This window comes from Gigantopelta aegis, chromosome 4 (genome assembly GCF_016097555.1).
Source record: "Gigantopelta aegis isolate Gae_Host chromosome 4, Gae_host_genome, whole genome shotgun sequence".
In the NCBI taxonomy this organism is placed as follows: Eukaryota; Metazoa; Mollusca; class Gastropoda; order Neomphalida; family Peltospiridae; genus Gigantopelta; species Gigantopelta aegis.
This window is the reverse complement of record NC_054702.1, coordinates 35,682,301-35,698,505: the sequence shown is the minus strand read 5'-3', so window position 1 is coordinate 35,698,505 and position 16,205 is coordinate 35,682,301. Positions and strand designations below refer to the sequence as shown.

Genomic DNA, 16,205 nt, shown 5'->3' with positions numbered 1-16,205 from the left:
TTTTTTAAGATGGAGGTTTGTTAAGCTATCATGACGTCACGTGGTTAGGCATCGGACATACGGCTGGTAGGTACAGGTTCGCAGCCCGGTACTGGCTCCCACCTAGAGCGAGTTTTAACAACTCAAAGGGTAGGTGTAAGACCACTACACCCTGTTATCTCTCACTAACAACTAACCGTCTGTCCTGGACAGACAGCCCAGATAGCTGAGGTGTGTGACCAGGATAACATGTTTAAACCTTAATTGGATATAAGCACGGAAATAGGTCGAAATGAAATGAAATAGCACGAGCGTCGGAAGGTGCCAAAAAGTGGGGTGGGGGGGGCACACTTTTATATTTACACACTATTACACAATTATAAAGCAAAATATCAGAAAAGTGGGGGGGGGCATGTGCCCCCCTCCCCCACCACCCCCACCCCCCTTCTTACGCCGGTGTAAATAGGCTATCATGACGTCACGTTTTTGTACCAAAAACAAATGACATAATCCCCAAAATGTGGCATACAACAAGCTTTTTTAAAATGATTTTTTTAATGTAAACTGAAGCAAATGGATTTAATTAGAAGAAAAACACTCAAAATCTTATAATATTTCATCATAAATCTTGTTCAGCATAGATGTAAATATGACACGTCAATGAATATTCCAGAGTTCAATTTTGTAAATTTGAAAAACGCCTCCTCTCCTCACCAAAGCAAGATATAATAATTTAACAAACAAAAAACTAAAATTAGCACAATGTTCTTTGTTATCTTAACTAGCTATCCTCCAAGTATTAATGTATTTGGTTAACCCTCGTGCATTTTTTATTATGCTTTAAATTAATAGCGGACATTAGCTTTAAAACTAACCATCATTCATTCTGGCCACAGTACATATGTTGTTCCTGCTAAAAGTGTTAGCATTTTAATTTTTATGACAATATGCAGAACTGAAGATAACATTGTTAACTAACGTATCAATTCACATTTTGAAGCGGTTTTTTAGGAGGTTAACAGACCAACTAGAGCAAGAGACGTTATATATTATTATAGTAGCCTACGGAGTCATGGGCTGTCGGTGAAAATTAATTTGGTAATTTTAGATAAATAAATGTGAACAATAAATGTTCATATGTGAACAAATTGCTATATCTTTAATTAATGTATATCTTAAGTGCATACTTGTATTTCATTTTCTCATTGTAAATGTACTAAATTGTCATGATTATGTATTACATTTATACTTTTGGTTTATAACTAACACTGAAAACATTTGGCAAATAACTGTATTTAGTCAAATATGGGGCAAAATCTAGACTAAAATGATTTTTGCTCATTAAATCTTTTTTGCAGTTTATTTATTTTATTTTTGACATCAATCAGTCTTGTTTATAATAGCAATATGTATGCAAGTTTGAGATTCTGTGTGCGCTGTGACAGAAACAATCTTAGAATTAGTGGCGAGAATTTCAAAATTTATGTCCCTTGGTATAAAAATTACGGTTAGTCATAACGACTTTAATCAATCAATTCTTTTATTTACGGTGGTTTAAATTTATGTTACTGACATAAATCGGTTCTTTAAAATATTGCACATAATAATATATAGGGCTACATAATATCAATGGTGTTAATGGCTGATGAAGGGTTACAAATGATAACCTTTATCTGGAAAAAAATAATTTCATAATTTTCGATGGGGACCGCTCTATAGTCCGAAGGTTCAATGGTCCAAAGGTTCAATGGCCCGAAGGTTCAGTAGTCCGAAGGTTCATTGATCCGAAAAACTCTACCCCGTGAACATAGGCTAATGTTTTACTATATCTAATAATATTATGTGTATGGTATATATAGGACGTTATATGTTGACATGTATTTTATCCTCAAAGTTTTGCCACAGCACTGCTTCAGTTGCATTCGTACAATTGGTTATCTTAAGATGCCGATACATGTAACTGTTAGAATACTCCAGTGTCAACCCTATTTTAAATATAATTGTCAGTCGATGTCGTAATTTCCCAAACTAGTACACGTTGAAAATTAACAAGTGTTAAGAATGAATGAATGGATATTTAACGACACTCCAGCACGAAGTCTTAACAGACAACACTGCCTCTGGGATCATGCCACAAAAGCAGTACGAATGTATGACTTATGAATCACATGTCTTACTCAAAAACAAAAAAGAAAAAAAGAAAGAAAGAAATGTTTTATTTAACGACGCACTCAACACATTTTATTTACGGTTATATGGCGTCAGACATATGGTTAAGGACCACACAGATATTTTGAGAGGAAACCCGCTGTCGCCACTACATGGGCTACTCTTTCCGATTAGCAGCAAGGGATCTTTTATTTGCACTTCCCACAGACAGGATAGCACAAGCCATGGCCTTTGTTGAACCAGTTATGGATAACTGGTCGGTGCAAGTGGTTTACATCTACCTACTGAGCCTTGCGGAGCACTCACTCAGGGTTTGGAGTCGGTATCTGGATTAAAAATCCCATGCCTCGACTGGGATCCGAACCCAGCACCTACCAGCATGTAGACCGATGGCCTAACCACTACGCCATCGAGGCCGGTCAAAAACAAAACAAAGAATTGTACAGAATATATATATATTCGGTGGCGTAGTATATATATATACCAAATAAGTTTCAGAGTGTATTAGATTGATGATGTAAACTACACCAATTTTTTTATTTATTGTTCCATATTTACAAAAAAACACAAATAAACGTCACTGTATACAAGAAAGTCACATGACATGCTGTCAAAGTTGAAGGTTGTCAAACATGGATTTTACACATTAGAACATTCGTTTAATAGCGTGTGAATCCACCCCTGGCGCGAAAACACTCGACACATCGTTGCCTCATGCTGTTGATCAGACGTCTGAAGAACTCTTGGGGAATGACCTGCCACTCTGCCATAAGAAGTTGACCCAGATCATGAAGGTTGGCCGGAGGGGCATGGTTATTCCGAACTCTCCTGCCTAATTCGTCCCAGGCGTGCTCTATTGGGGCCAAGTCAGGCGAATATGCTGGCCAATCCATCCTGGCGATACCTGTTGTCTGAGAAAGTCCGTTACCACCCTGGCGCGGTGGGGTCTGGCATTGTCATCCTGCAGAACTTCCCCGCCGCCAATCTGCTGAAGGCCTGGGAGAACCAACGGCCGGATAATCTCATTCAGATAGCGGATTCCATTCAGATTGCCATCTACCACATAGAGGGGGGTCCTGTGGTGGATAGAGATGCCGCCCCAAACCATGACGCTGCCACCACCGAACCGGTGACGTTGTCTAACGTTAACGTCAGCGAAGCGCTCCCCAGGAGTCTGTAGACACGAACCCGGCCGTCGTTGAACTGGAGACTAAACCTGGACTCATCAGTGAACATCACTCGACCCCACTGAACACGTTGCCACCGCAGATGAAGCGTGCACCAGTGACGTCTGGCCGTTCTGTGACGTGGTAGGAGTGTGGTCGAACAGCCTGGCGACGGCAGCGTAGATTATTGGCTCTCAGACGATTGCGTATGGTTTGATCAGACACTCGAGTTCCAGTCGTAGTCCTCAGATTGTCACGTAATCAGCGTGCAGTGGTTGTGCGTTGACGTAGAGCCATATTGGTGATGTAGCGGTCCTCTCTATTTGTAGTGCTTCGGGGTCTTCCCGAACGTGGACGATTTCGAACAGAATTCGTTGCTTGGTACCGTTGCCACAGTCGGCCAACGACACTCTGACTAACACCAAGTCTAAGAGCAACATTTCTTTGCGTATTGCCATCCTGAAGCCAAGCAATAGCCCTTCCTCGATCTTCGATAGTCAGTTGAAGTCGTACCATTGTCGAATTTGGAGTGTGCACCGTACACGAACGCAAGCTCCAATTATACGGAAATTCAGCATTGGGAACATGGAATACACGTGCAAAGCGTGCAAATGAAGCGCTTTGTGAAAAAGCAAGTTATGGGCACTTAGCAGACCTTTAGCTTTCGCCCTAATTTACGTGCAAATGTAAGCATGTTTTCGCCATTAGAACTAGTCGACAGTGTCAATGACAGTGGATTTTAATTCATTTATGGGTTGCTTAGACCCACTTTCGTCAAAATGGAACAATACCATGCGTGACATTATGGTCTAGCTAATATAACTGACATTCAGAAAATAATGTCGAAAATATCGTCTGACCCTTAAATTCTTTTGAGTAGTATATATATATTCTTTACAATTCTTTGTTTTGTTTTTGACCGGCCTCGGTGGCGTAGTGGTTAGGCCATCGGTCTGGGAAAAGACACACACAACCCCGATGCAAATACCTGTACCGGACAATGTTCCTTCAATACCTGTGAGTTACGAGACACAGTAACTGGGATTGTATGATAATGACATTTAAAGGAATAAAAACTAATCTTTACCCTTGAGGGATTCTGGTCACCCTTTTTTTGTTGTGTGAAAAAAACTATAAAACGATAGGATCTTTGTGGACCTAACCTATATATACTCTTCAAAAGAAGAAACGCAAAACCACATAGTCGTAACATTTGGAGAATTGATTTAATTATTGAATGGTGAGTCCGATAATTACCAAATGTTGCAGGATTGTTCACAATTCACTCTAGTCCATTGTGAGTAAGTGATAGGACACACCACCAAGGTCAAGGTCATCTGGAGTCAATACCGGGTGTGGCCTCCGCGTGTGTTGACAACTGCCTGGCACCGCCTGCCCAATGAAGCAACCAGAGTACGGATGACGTCCCGGGGGATGGTGGCCCACTCGGCCTGCAAGGCTGCTGCCAGCTCGGGCAGGGTCTGGGGCTGTGGTTGTCGCTGTCGGAGGCGTCGGTCCAACTCGTCCCATAGATGCTCAATTGGGTTCAAATCCGGTGATATCGATGGCCAAGGAAGGACATTAATGTTGTTGTTCTGTAGGAAAGCCGTTGTGAGACGTGCTGTGTGAGGCCTGGCGTTGTCATGTTGGAACACTGCGTTGGCGTTGGCCATAACTGCAACGATGTGTGGCCGGAGGATCTGGTCAATGTAGCCCTGTGCATTCAGGTTGCCCTGCACGTGGACCAGGTCAGTTCTGCCAGTGTGTGAGATGGCTGCTCACACCATGACACTACCCCCGCCGAATCTGTCCACTTCCTGCACGCAGTTTGCCGCATAACGTTCACCACGACGCCTATACACGCGACATCTTCCATCATGACGTCGGAGCAGAAATCGGGACTCGTCACTGAACCACACCTGTCTCCATCGCAGTTGAGGCCATTGTCGATGAATCTGGCACCACTGCAGTCGGAGTCGACGGTGTTGTGGTGTTAAGATGACACCTCGAACTGGACGTCTGGCACGAATTCCTACCTCACGTAGGCGGTTCCGTACGGTCTGGTCGGATATCCTGCGCAAACCTGGTATTGCTGCGGCTGTGGAGGTGGCAGTAGTCAATCGTTCCCGAAGGTGGCGTACCCGGATGTAGCGGTCCTGCCCGGGGGTAGTGACCCGTGGTCGACCGGATCTAGGGAGGTCACGTGTTGATCCATGTTGCTGGTAACGGTCCCACAGTCTGGAGATGGTGCTTGGGGACACATGGAATGCCCTGGCAACGGCCGTTCTGGATTCGCCTGCGTCTAGTCGGCCGATGGCATTGTTTCTCTGCGGTTCACTGAGACGTGGCATGTCCTGGATTGTCAACTGTCGGCCAGATACAGAGGCCAGGCAAGCGAACACCCTGCACTTTTATACTGTCGGTGTTCATGTTGCACGTGCAGACAACGCACGTGCAGTGGTGACATGGTTTGCACGTGGCTGCGTTTTTGCGAATATTCACATTTTGGAACTTTATTGTACAGTAGCTGCGTTTTATCGAATGTAACCGTGGGAATGTGTTTGGGACATGCAATGACCTTATATTCACAAAGCATGAACCGGTAGGAAACATAAAATCGGAGTTATAACCCATTTGTACCCTTTTGCGTTTCTTTTTTTTGAAGAGTATATATACTTTAATGAAAACGAATGCTTCCCTGTTGTGGGCAGAACTCTGGTGAAGTTAGAGATTGTGCTTGAACAGATTTGTTTTTTATGGAAGCACGCAAAAATTACCCATACACATACGATTGCAACACTTTAGTCCACGAGTCCAGACCACTGAAATCATTGAATGATCATATAAATTAAGCCTTATAAACCTCATACTATAGTGATAGCAATATATTCTGGTGGAAATGAACTCGATCGGAAATCAGAGATTACATGTTTAGCTCGTGCTTCACGCTTAATGCGAATCATCCACTGCTGAGGGTTTCTTGACCGAATCCTTGAACAGGTTAGGTCCACAAAGATCCTATCGTTTTATAGTTTTTTTCACACAACAAACAAAGGGTGACCAGAATCCCTCAAGGGTAAAGATTAGTTTTTATTCCTTTAAATGTCATTATCATACAATCCCACTTACTGTGTCTCGTAACTCACAGATATTGAAGGAACATTGTCCGGTACAGGTATTTGCATCGGGGGGGGGGGGGCGTGTTTTTTCCCAGCTATATTTTAATATTCCCCTGGTGGGGAGGGGTGGGGGACAGCAGATTCATGTGTTTGCTTAAAATTGCACCAGTTTGACACAAGCTTTACTTGCAGCTGTATACAAGTCGGATCATTTAAGATGCCATAGCTTCGGAATAGGTGCAGTCAGCGTTGCATCCAGTTGTGGCACTCCAGCGCTTTTAAACGATATATGTATACCCTCTTCTGAATTGTTACAGCATAAAATAGATTTATATATATATATATATATATATATATATATATATATATATATATATATATATATATACACATACACATAATATGCATAGGTTCCATTGCTAAATCAAACACGGGACTTTCTTGTAGTGTATCCATAAGCTGTGTTGGTTGCAAGACAGTTTCTTAGCCTGTAAGGAGAAGCAGATATTTAGACAGCTTCGTCGGAGTGTTAAACGTAAAGTTTGTTTTGTTTAACGACACCACTAGAGCACATTGATTTATTAATTATCGGCTATTGGATGTCAAACATTTGGTAATTTTGACATATAGTCTAAGAGAGGAAACCCGTTACATGTTTTCATTAGTATTCCACAGACAGGATAGCACATACCACGGTCTTTGATATACTAGTCGTGGTGCACTGGCTGGAATGACAAATAGCCCAGTGGGCCCACCGATCACCGAACTTAAGTCTTGATCGTTTAGTACTTATTGGGGGGGGGGGGGGGGGATTTAGCTCAGTCGGTTGAGTGCTCACTTGAAGTGCTTGCGTCACAGGATCGAACCACCTCGGTGGATCCATTCAACTGATTGGATTTTTTGTCTTCCAACCAGTGCACCACAACTGGATAAAGGCCTTGGTATGTGTGCGGTTTTTTTTTTTTTTTTTTTTTTTTGGTCTGTGGAAAAGTGTAAATAAAAGATCCCTTGCCGCATTAGGACAAATGTAGCGTGTTTCCTCTGATGACTAGGGCCCAACAGTTTCTTCGAAGAGTATTTATTGCGATGTATCTTGGTATAATATGTTTCACAAATCGAATAGATTTGCTAAGGCAAGAAACACAAGCACAAAAGACTATGTTTTTCATTCTGCGAAAAGGCAGATGCCATAATATTTCTATCCAGTGCCAACTAAAATTATTTGACGGCATGGTTTTACCAGTCCTATTATAAGGCAGCGAAATTTGGAGTTTTGAATATGTGTCATTAATTGAAAAATTATGTAACCAGTTTATAAAATTGTTATTACATGTGATGAAATCTACACCATTGTACATATTATATGGAGAACTTGGATGTTACCTGGTATATATTACTGTACAATTAAGAATGATCATTTACTTGTATCGATTAATCACTGGAAAACAGTCCAAGTTGTCGGTATTAGTGTACACGTCATTACTTCTGAATGTTGTTAACAATAACGTTTTTAATCACAAAATTAATGGATTCTTTATGTTAAATATGTTTTAGATGATATTGTATCATCAGAGGAAACACGCTACATTACTTTTGTCCTAATGCAGCAAGGGATCTTCTCTATACACTTTTCCACAAACAAGAAAGCATATACCACGATCTTTATTTCAGCAAGACAACGCCCGAGCGCATACAGCACGTGTTACAACACAGTATCCAGCGAACAATAATGTCCCTTTGCTTGAATGGCCAGCACTGTCCCCTGATTTATCGCCAATAGAGTTTTTTATATTACCTTAGTCAACGCATCTCACGTCGTCCACAAATGAATAACCTTGGAGAACTGGAAAACGTACTACAGCAGGAGTGGAATGCTATCCCGCAGACTTGTCGGGTCGATGAGAAGATGTTGCATGGCTTATGTTGCTGCAGATGATGGCCATACGCGCCATTGACTTTTCATTGTGACCGCACGTGTCTTTCATACGTAGATGAATTAAAACTAATCAATGATTGTGCATCCATGTTTGTTTCTTGTCACTACCAATCATCCATCTATTGCTGTTAACAATAAAAACATTTATTGCTCACGTATTCTTTTCGAAATCAAAACATTTCTTGGTGGTGCGTTTTCAATGCTGTTCAGTAATAGTTTTAATTGTGAATACTTTAAAATCGTCTGGCTGATATTCTGTGTATTTGTGTGTATCTTTGTATTTATGTACATTAACGTACATCCATCATCTTGTTACAATTATATTGACTGCTGTATGTATGAAAAGGTTAAGGACGGACGGACCATGCCATACCATAATACGATCAGCCAAAGACGGGCGTATAATAGTAATGTGATGGGACCATTGGAGATATTCTTATATAATAATTACTATTCTTTCCGTACCCGGGTACTCTACACGGTATAATAATTATTTAATAATAATTTTAAGTAATGACATTACGTTTTGTGAACAAATAAAAAACAAAAACATATTTACTGCGTATTCATTTTTAATTTTTAATTGGACGTTATAACTCAAGGTCTGATAATGTATGTAGGTCTTCTGTGTTTCTGGAAGAAAACGGGGAAACAATTGGATAATTAAACAAAAACATCATATCAAGAGTGTTTTAATAAGGTCAGGCTGCACTTAGTAAGCATATTAATAAGAATAATATCAAATCAAAACGCTCTAATCGTCATTGTAGGCAAATGCGTCCTATTGTTTGCGATAATAATGTAATGTATAATTGAAATAATATAACATAATATAAATGTAAAATAGTGGGGCGGGACGTTGTCCAGTGATAAAGCGTTCACTTGATACGCAGTGGGACTGGGATCGAACCCCGTCGGTGGTGCATATAAAAGATCCCTTACTACTAATGGAAAAATTTAGCGGGTTCTTCTCTCAGACTATATGTTAAAATTACCAAATGTATCAAATAGCCGATGATTAATAAATCATAATTTGTCTACTTGTGTCGTTAAACAAAACAAACTTCAAATGTAGAATAACTAGCTAAATAAATAAATAAAATATTACTGTGATTATTAACACGTCAACCTCTGTGAATTAGTATTAGATTCTAGTACTGGCTTCCATCTAAAGCGAGAGTCTGGGACTAGTGTAGTATATAACTAATGTCACAGTGCAGAAACCTACTTTATTTTATTTCATTTTATTCCCTTTCGTTCAGATCCCTGACGACTCGCCTGAATTCGTCCACAGTGACCTCGGAGTTTCCTGTAATAAAACACACGTGTTGAGTAACAAAATACGAGATCACCAAAAAACAAAGACAGCTACCATCTCCTAACTAGACAGCAGCAGGTCACACTGTTTCGTCTCCGCACTGGACATAACAGGCTGAACTCACACATGCACAGGAAGTTCCGCCTTGCCTCCTCGCCTAGATGCACATGCGGTCAAGAAGACCAGACAACAGAGCACATCCTCCAGAGATGTCCGCAGCAGCAGAAGATCAGGGAGGAGATCTTGCCTTACCAAGAATCTCTTGCTACCAAGCTCTGTGGCAACAAGGAGGACCTAGAGAGGACGGTGTTCTTCATCGTACGATCAAATTTAGAAGTGTAGTCAGCGAACGTAAAGAAGAAAAAGAAGAAGTAACAAAATACAAAAGCGATTGCAATACCGAATATCATTGTAATGAAAAAATAAATCTGATGTTTTAACAACATATCAGCAGGGTCTTATTTTCATCGTGCAATTCTCCTAACAGGGGCGGGATTTAGCTCAGTCGGTTGAGTGTTCGTCTGAGGTGCTTCCTTCGCAGGATCGAACCACCTCGGTGAATCCGTTTTTGCTCGTTTCAACCCTGCACCACAACTGGTTTCCTGTCTGTGAGAAAGTGCATATAAAATATCCCTTGCTACTAATGGTGAAAAAAATGTAGTGGGTTTCCTCTGATGACTACGAGTCGGAATTAACAACAAATGTTTGACATCCAATAGCCGATGTGTAATTAATCAATGTGCTCCAGTGGTGTCATTAAACAAAGCAAACTTTAATTTTAACTTTTCTCCTGACAAATCTCTCAATGACACCGAACCCCTATAGATATAGAAAAGTTGCCATACTAACATATTGTAAATAGAATAAATACTACCGGTATTGGTTGTATAGTTATTAAGTTATCAAACATTAGACTAGTGGGTACTGGGTTCGAATTACGGTACCAGCTCCCACCCAGACAGTGTTGGCTCCAGGCTATTGCACCGACTTTTCATTCACTGACCACTGTTGACCCATGTCCATACTTGAATCGTATGAATAAAAGTTAAAACCAAATATCTCAATCTCTCTCTCTCTCTCTCTCTCTCTCTCTCTCTCTCTCTCTCTCTCTCTCTCTCTCTCTCTCTCTCTCTCTCTCTGTTCCTTTGCCGGTCTCTCTGTTCCTTGGTCTCTGTTTCTCTCTCTCTCTCTCTCTCTCTCTCTCTCTCTCTCTCTCTCTCTCTCTCTCTCTCTCTCTCTCTCTCTCTCTCTCATGGACACCAATCCGATATCTCAGATAAGATATACAGTATGTGCCAAGGAGCTTGGAAGTGGATTTAAACATGAAAATAAATTTGAAAGAAACGTTTTGAAACTGACCGTCAACATCTGCAAATTGCAGAAAATCCTCAGCATCTCGAGTACTCATGACTTTCTCCAGTTCGTCTAGGTCGAGGACTCCGTCCTTGTTGGTGTCATACTCCGAGATATCTGAAATTAAATCAACAGTCCGCGAAACCAGCCCAACCAATACTTATTTTTACAACTTAAACGTAAGTAACCACTCATTCTTTACAACGGCCAGATACTCCGATTTATCATGCACCATACTGCCTGTGACCCGATTCAAAGTGTTTGTTATGCTACTGCCTGATACCATATTCGTTACTAGCATGCTAAGTTTGACGTTATTTATGAAACCTTTTTATTTTATATCTAAGTATATGCATTTATAAACATCGAAATGTACTAAATATTTATATACTGTAATATCAAGAAAAGTACAGTACGCAGTTGTAGCTGCAACATTCTGAATAATATTTTACAATATATCTGTACTCTGTTACATCACGGAATGAATCTATATTGTTAATACAGATATCTCTATAATGTAATACCATGAACTGTCTTTATATTTATATATGTTCCAAGAAATGCATTCGTATTTTTTGTATCTTGTAAATCGTTTCGTCAGAATCAGACTATGTATGTTCCTCTTACGCCGTTGCAGAACGTATCTGTTAGAGACTCTAAGTAGTTTTATGAACATGGCACACTTTCAAACTCAATAGATAAAGTTTGAGTCCAAACTATTAAACTGAGTCTCTTATTGTTAACAACCCAGTCAACACTTATTCTTTACAACTTAATCCGCTCTTATTATTTACAACTCAGTCAACTTATTTTTTCCAACTCAACCAATGCTTATTCTTTACAACAAAATCAACATTATTATTTACATCTCAACCAACACTTATTCTTTACAACCCAATCGACACTTATTATATACAACTCAACCAACGCTTATTATATACAACTCGACCAACGCTTATTCTTTACAACCCAATCAACACTTATTCTTTACAACTCATCAACACTTATTCTTTACAACCCAGTCAACACTTATTCTTTACAACCCGATCAACATTTATTCTTTACAACTCAATCAACACTTATTCTTTACAACTCAATCAACGCGTTTTCTTTGCAACTCAACCACCCAATCAACACTTATTCTTTACAACCCAGTCAACACTTATTCTTTACAACCCAATCAACATTTATTCTTTACAACTCAGCCAACGCGTTTTCTTTGCAACTCAACCACCCAATCAACACTTATTCTTTACAACCCGGTCAACACTTATTCTTTACAACCCAATCAACATTTATTCTTTACAACTCAACCAACGCGTTTTCTTTGCAACTCAACCACCCAATCAACACTTATTCTTTACAACCCGGTCAACACTTATTATTTACAACCCAATCAACATTTATTCTTTACAACTCAACCAACGCGTTTTCTTTGCAACTCAACCACCCAATCAACACTTATTCTTTACAACCCAGTCAACACTTATTCTTTACAACCCAGTCAACACTTATTATTTACAACCCAGTCATATTCTTCGAGATATGTATCTAAAATTTAATCCACAGTCAGCGAAACCAACCCAAATAACACTCATTGTTTACAACCCAAACAACACTAATTCTTGACAACTCGATCAGATACTTCCAGATATCAGAAATTAAATTGATAATAGCAAACTCAACGAAAAGCATTATTATACCTCGCTTTCCCCTTAACATTGCAGATTGTGCTTTTTTCCTGGCAATAAGTACTTGAGCTGCTAGTTTCAATATCATTTGAACTGCTCTCCTCCGATAGTAGTATATCCAGGAGTGTGACTCGTGGATCACTGCAAACGCCACCAACAACACTAGCAGGCACGTAAAGCGCATCTGCAGAAAGAGAAAAGAAAGGAATGTTCGTTTAACAATACCACAGCGCATTTTTGGCATTTAGTCAAAAGAGCGATGTGAGAAAACTGCTGTCGTTATCTAATCGCTACCATGTGAATTTGTAAGCATGGCCAGTGTATTTTCAACGCCACTGGCCCCATGGCAAGTTAAAACAATGTTCTAGAACCCCCTGCATGATTATTGGTACCTCAAAGGCTCTAGTATATGTTGTCCTGACTCGGTGACGTGCAGTATAAATTAAAGGCTCTCTTGGTGCTATTAGGTAGGATTAGGCGGCGATTAGATAACAACAGCAGTTTCCCCCTCTCACTCTTTTGACCAGTTTTTTGTTTAACTTTTTAGCACCCAAAGTAACTGTGGTTGCCTGAAGCTAAATAGCACTGGTCTTGGTCATCGGCACACCATATCCTAGAAGCCCTGCAATTATGGGACAGTTGGAATGGGCAGTAGGGTCTACCAAAACGGTTTACCTAGGAGCATCAATTCTTCATACCACTGCACTGGGTCAAAGTGAAAACGGCGCTTTGAGGCTACTGGCCTCGTTGGCATAATATGAATGAATAATGAATTTCTCGCCGACACCCCACCACAAAAATACACATCGGCTGTCGGGTGTCACAAAAAGTAAGTATATGAAAATATGTTTTATATAATTATGTAAAACCACAATGTAAGGAGCTGGGGGGGGGGGGGGGGGGGGGGTATAATACAATATAAATATCAAGGTATGTATCTTTTTAAACTTTGTATAGAATTTTTTTTTAAAACTTTAAAATTAATTCTAGGTGGAATTTATAAGATTCTAAAACATTTGTTACCAAATATACTCTGTCAAAAAAGAAACGCATAGGTGATAGGGAAAGAAGAAAAGTGTTTGATTTTACAAAATATAGTTTTTTGGTACAATGTTGCTGAATGACTATGTTTGTTAATGTTCCTGGAATGGGACAGCATGCCCAAATGCACCCTAAAACAAATTTAACGCACGTTGTGGCACGTTGTGCGACAATTGCAGAAAACCCCATTGAACATCTATGGTACGAACTGGACACACGTGTACGCCAGCGTGACCCGATGCCTCAGACGCTTCCGCAACTGTCACGTGCACTGCAGGAAGAATGGGCTAGGATTCCACGTGCCTGGATTCAGAGACTCATTCAGTCTATGCCAAGGAGATGTCGCGCAGTGACTGCTGCTGCTGGTGGCCACACAAGGTACTGATTTCAGCACCCTGGTGCGACGCTGTTTGGTGACGAAAACACCTCCACTGCCGTCAGTCCACAGTAAGAATATTGTCACATACTCATGTCAAAATATCCTTCAAAATAAAAGAATTGGTCAAATATTGTGACGGACCATGCTCTTATCTTTTCGCCTGTGGCGATGTTAATTGTTTTAAAGGGCCGTGTGCAGCTTGGTTACGTAATACCTCCGCGCGACCGTACCCCCTAATACACACCCAGACCAGATGTGGAGGCCATGTGGCCAGTAGTTACGTAATAACTCCGATAGTGCGGTTTACGACCGGGTATTTCTGGCGAACTGGCGACAGTAAGTCTGGCCATCTAAGGAAATATACCGTCTCTGGGAGTTGTGGGAATATCACATGATAGGTGAGGTACCGCGTTGTGCCCCCCAGGCGATATTCGCTGTCTCTGAGAGTTTTGAATAAATAGATAGGATTTTAGATATATCGGGGAGAATCATTGGAAGGCTCCCGGGAAACGTAGTCCGACTGGACTTGGTAAATATATTTTTCTGCTCTGTTGTATAACTTTGATGTAATTGATGTGACTTTAAATATTTTAATACTGTATTATACCAATATTCTTTAGACAGTGTCTTCGGTAATCTGACGAAGTAAATTGTAGGCTTCACTGTTCTAATATTTGTATACGAGTATTTGGTAAGATAAAGCTTAGCTGGTCATCCTAGAGGACCTAGGTAAACTGTAGGTTATTGTCTTTATTGTGATATGTACCAGTATTAATTCTGTAGTACAAGGTTACTGAATGAGTAGTTAAGGGTTAATTAAAAATTAACCAGTTAGGAATAGAGTTGTAATTCCTTTATTAATTAAGTTCCCCTGGCAGCGTTTCTCAATTATCACACGTGTGTGTGTTGTAATCACGGTGAAGTGATTAGAATATTGTGTAAACTAGACACCTAGTGATTAACTAATTAAGTGATTAGCTCTGGGTTGTTATTATATTGTTGTTGTTAATTAACTACTGCGGCAAGTACATTTGTCAGCATAGTGTTAATACAGATTCCAAAGTGTATTGTGTTTTCTAGTGAACTAAACGTGCTATATATATTTTTTTATATATAACATTTTATCTCTGATATACCTAGAGCCGAGCCACTCGGGTATTGGACTGCCCGATACAGAGAGATCTAATAGATATACAGTTAGGAGAGATATTTGGATAATCGTGTTTTATTCAGTTACGGGTATTGTAGGATCCCCGTGACAAATATGTATGGCCGATGCGGGCACGTCATAAGACTATCTCATCCTTCCTGTACCGCCTGTAGGACTGCCACTCACCCAGGACTGGCTTGATGGAATGAAGCTTGTTCGCGACCGTACCGTTTCAATTACCTTGCCAAGTCGAACAGATATATTGATTAATATGTATCTAAAATCACTGTAGGGATACCAACGCTGTCACGTAGCAAATTCAAAACAACTTTGCAGCAAAATCTGCCTTTTCATTGCCCTTAATGTTAACATGGCTGGGTACCCAACAAAATAGCACATCTTTATTGGCAATACATAAAACGACACACTTTCGTATCACCATCCCAACTAACGAATGCTCCAATTTCATGTTGTAAAGCTTGGAGACACGAAAGTAAGTCTGTAAAATAATATATTTGGATGCACATGAATTCTTAATCTGTTCTAGGTCTTGAATGATTGTCCAGGTTTCAGCAGTACAGACTGATGCTGAATCGGACAATCTCATGGAGATCATTGTGTCTGGTGGGAAAAAAAACTGTAGCAGAAGCCACATAAACAGGAATGTAATGACGGTACCTCTCTTGGATTTCCATGAAATGTTGTTTATAAATAACTGCATCTGTGCGATCTTTCTTTAGGTGCAAAAGATCGAATATAATTTTCGGTGGTTTGATACACCAAGGTGGCAAAACTAAATATTAAGGCGTTTCCAAAATGTCGGTTAAATCAATAAAAATGGTTTAATGCGAAGACCAAATGTTCGGGTGGCATTTTTTTAACATATTGTAAATGAGGAACAAAA

General features: G+C 40.1%; 1 protein-coding gene across 1 annotated transcript; it reads right to left on the bottom strand.

Moving 5' to 3' along the window:
• Positions 1-8,923: 8,923 nt before the first annotated feature.
• LOC121372037 lies at positions 8,924-13,497 on the bottom strand. Its single transcript, XM_041498281.1, has 4 exons — positions 12,744-13,497; positions 11,047-11,157; positions 9,598-9,678; positions 8,924-9,002 (listed from the first exon to the last, which is right to left on the bottom strand). The coding sequence occupies exons 1-3, from the start codon at positions 12,973-12,975 to the stop codon at positions 9,614-9,616; spliced, it is 408 nt and encodes a 135-aa protein (XP_041354215.1). The 5' UTR covers positions 12,976-13,497; the 3' UTR covers positions 8,924-9,002; positions 9,598-9,613.
• Positions 13,498-16,205: the final 2,708 nt, after the last annotated feature.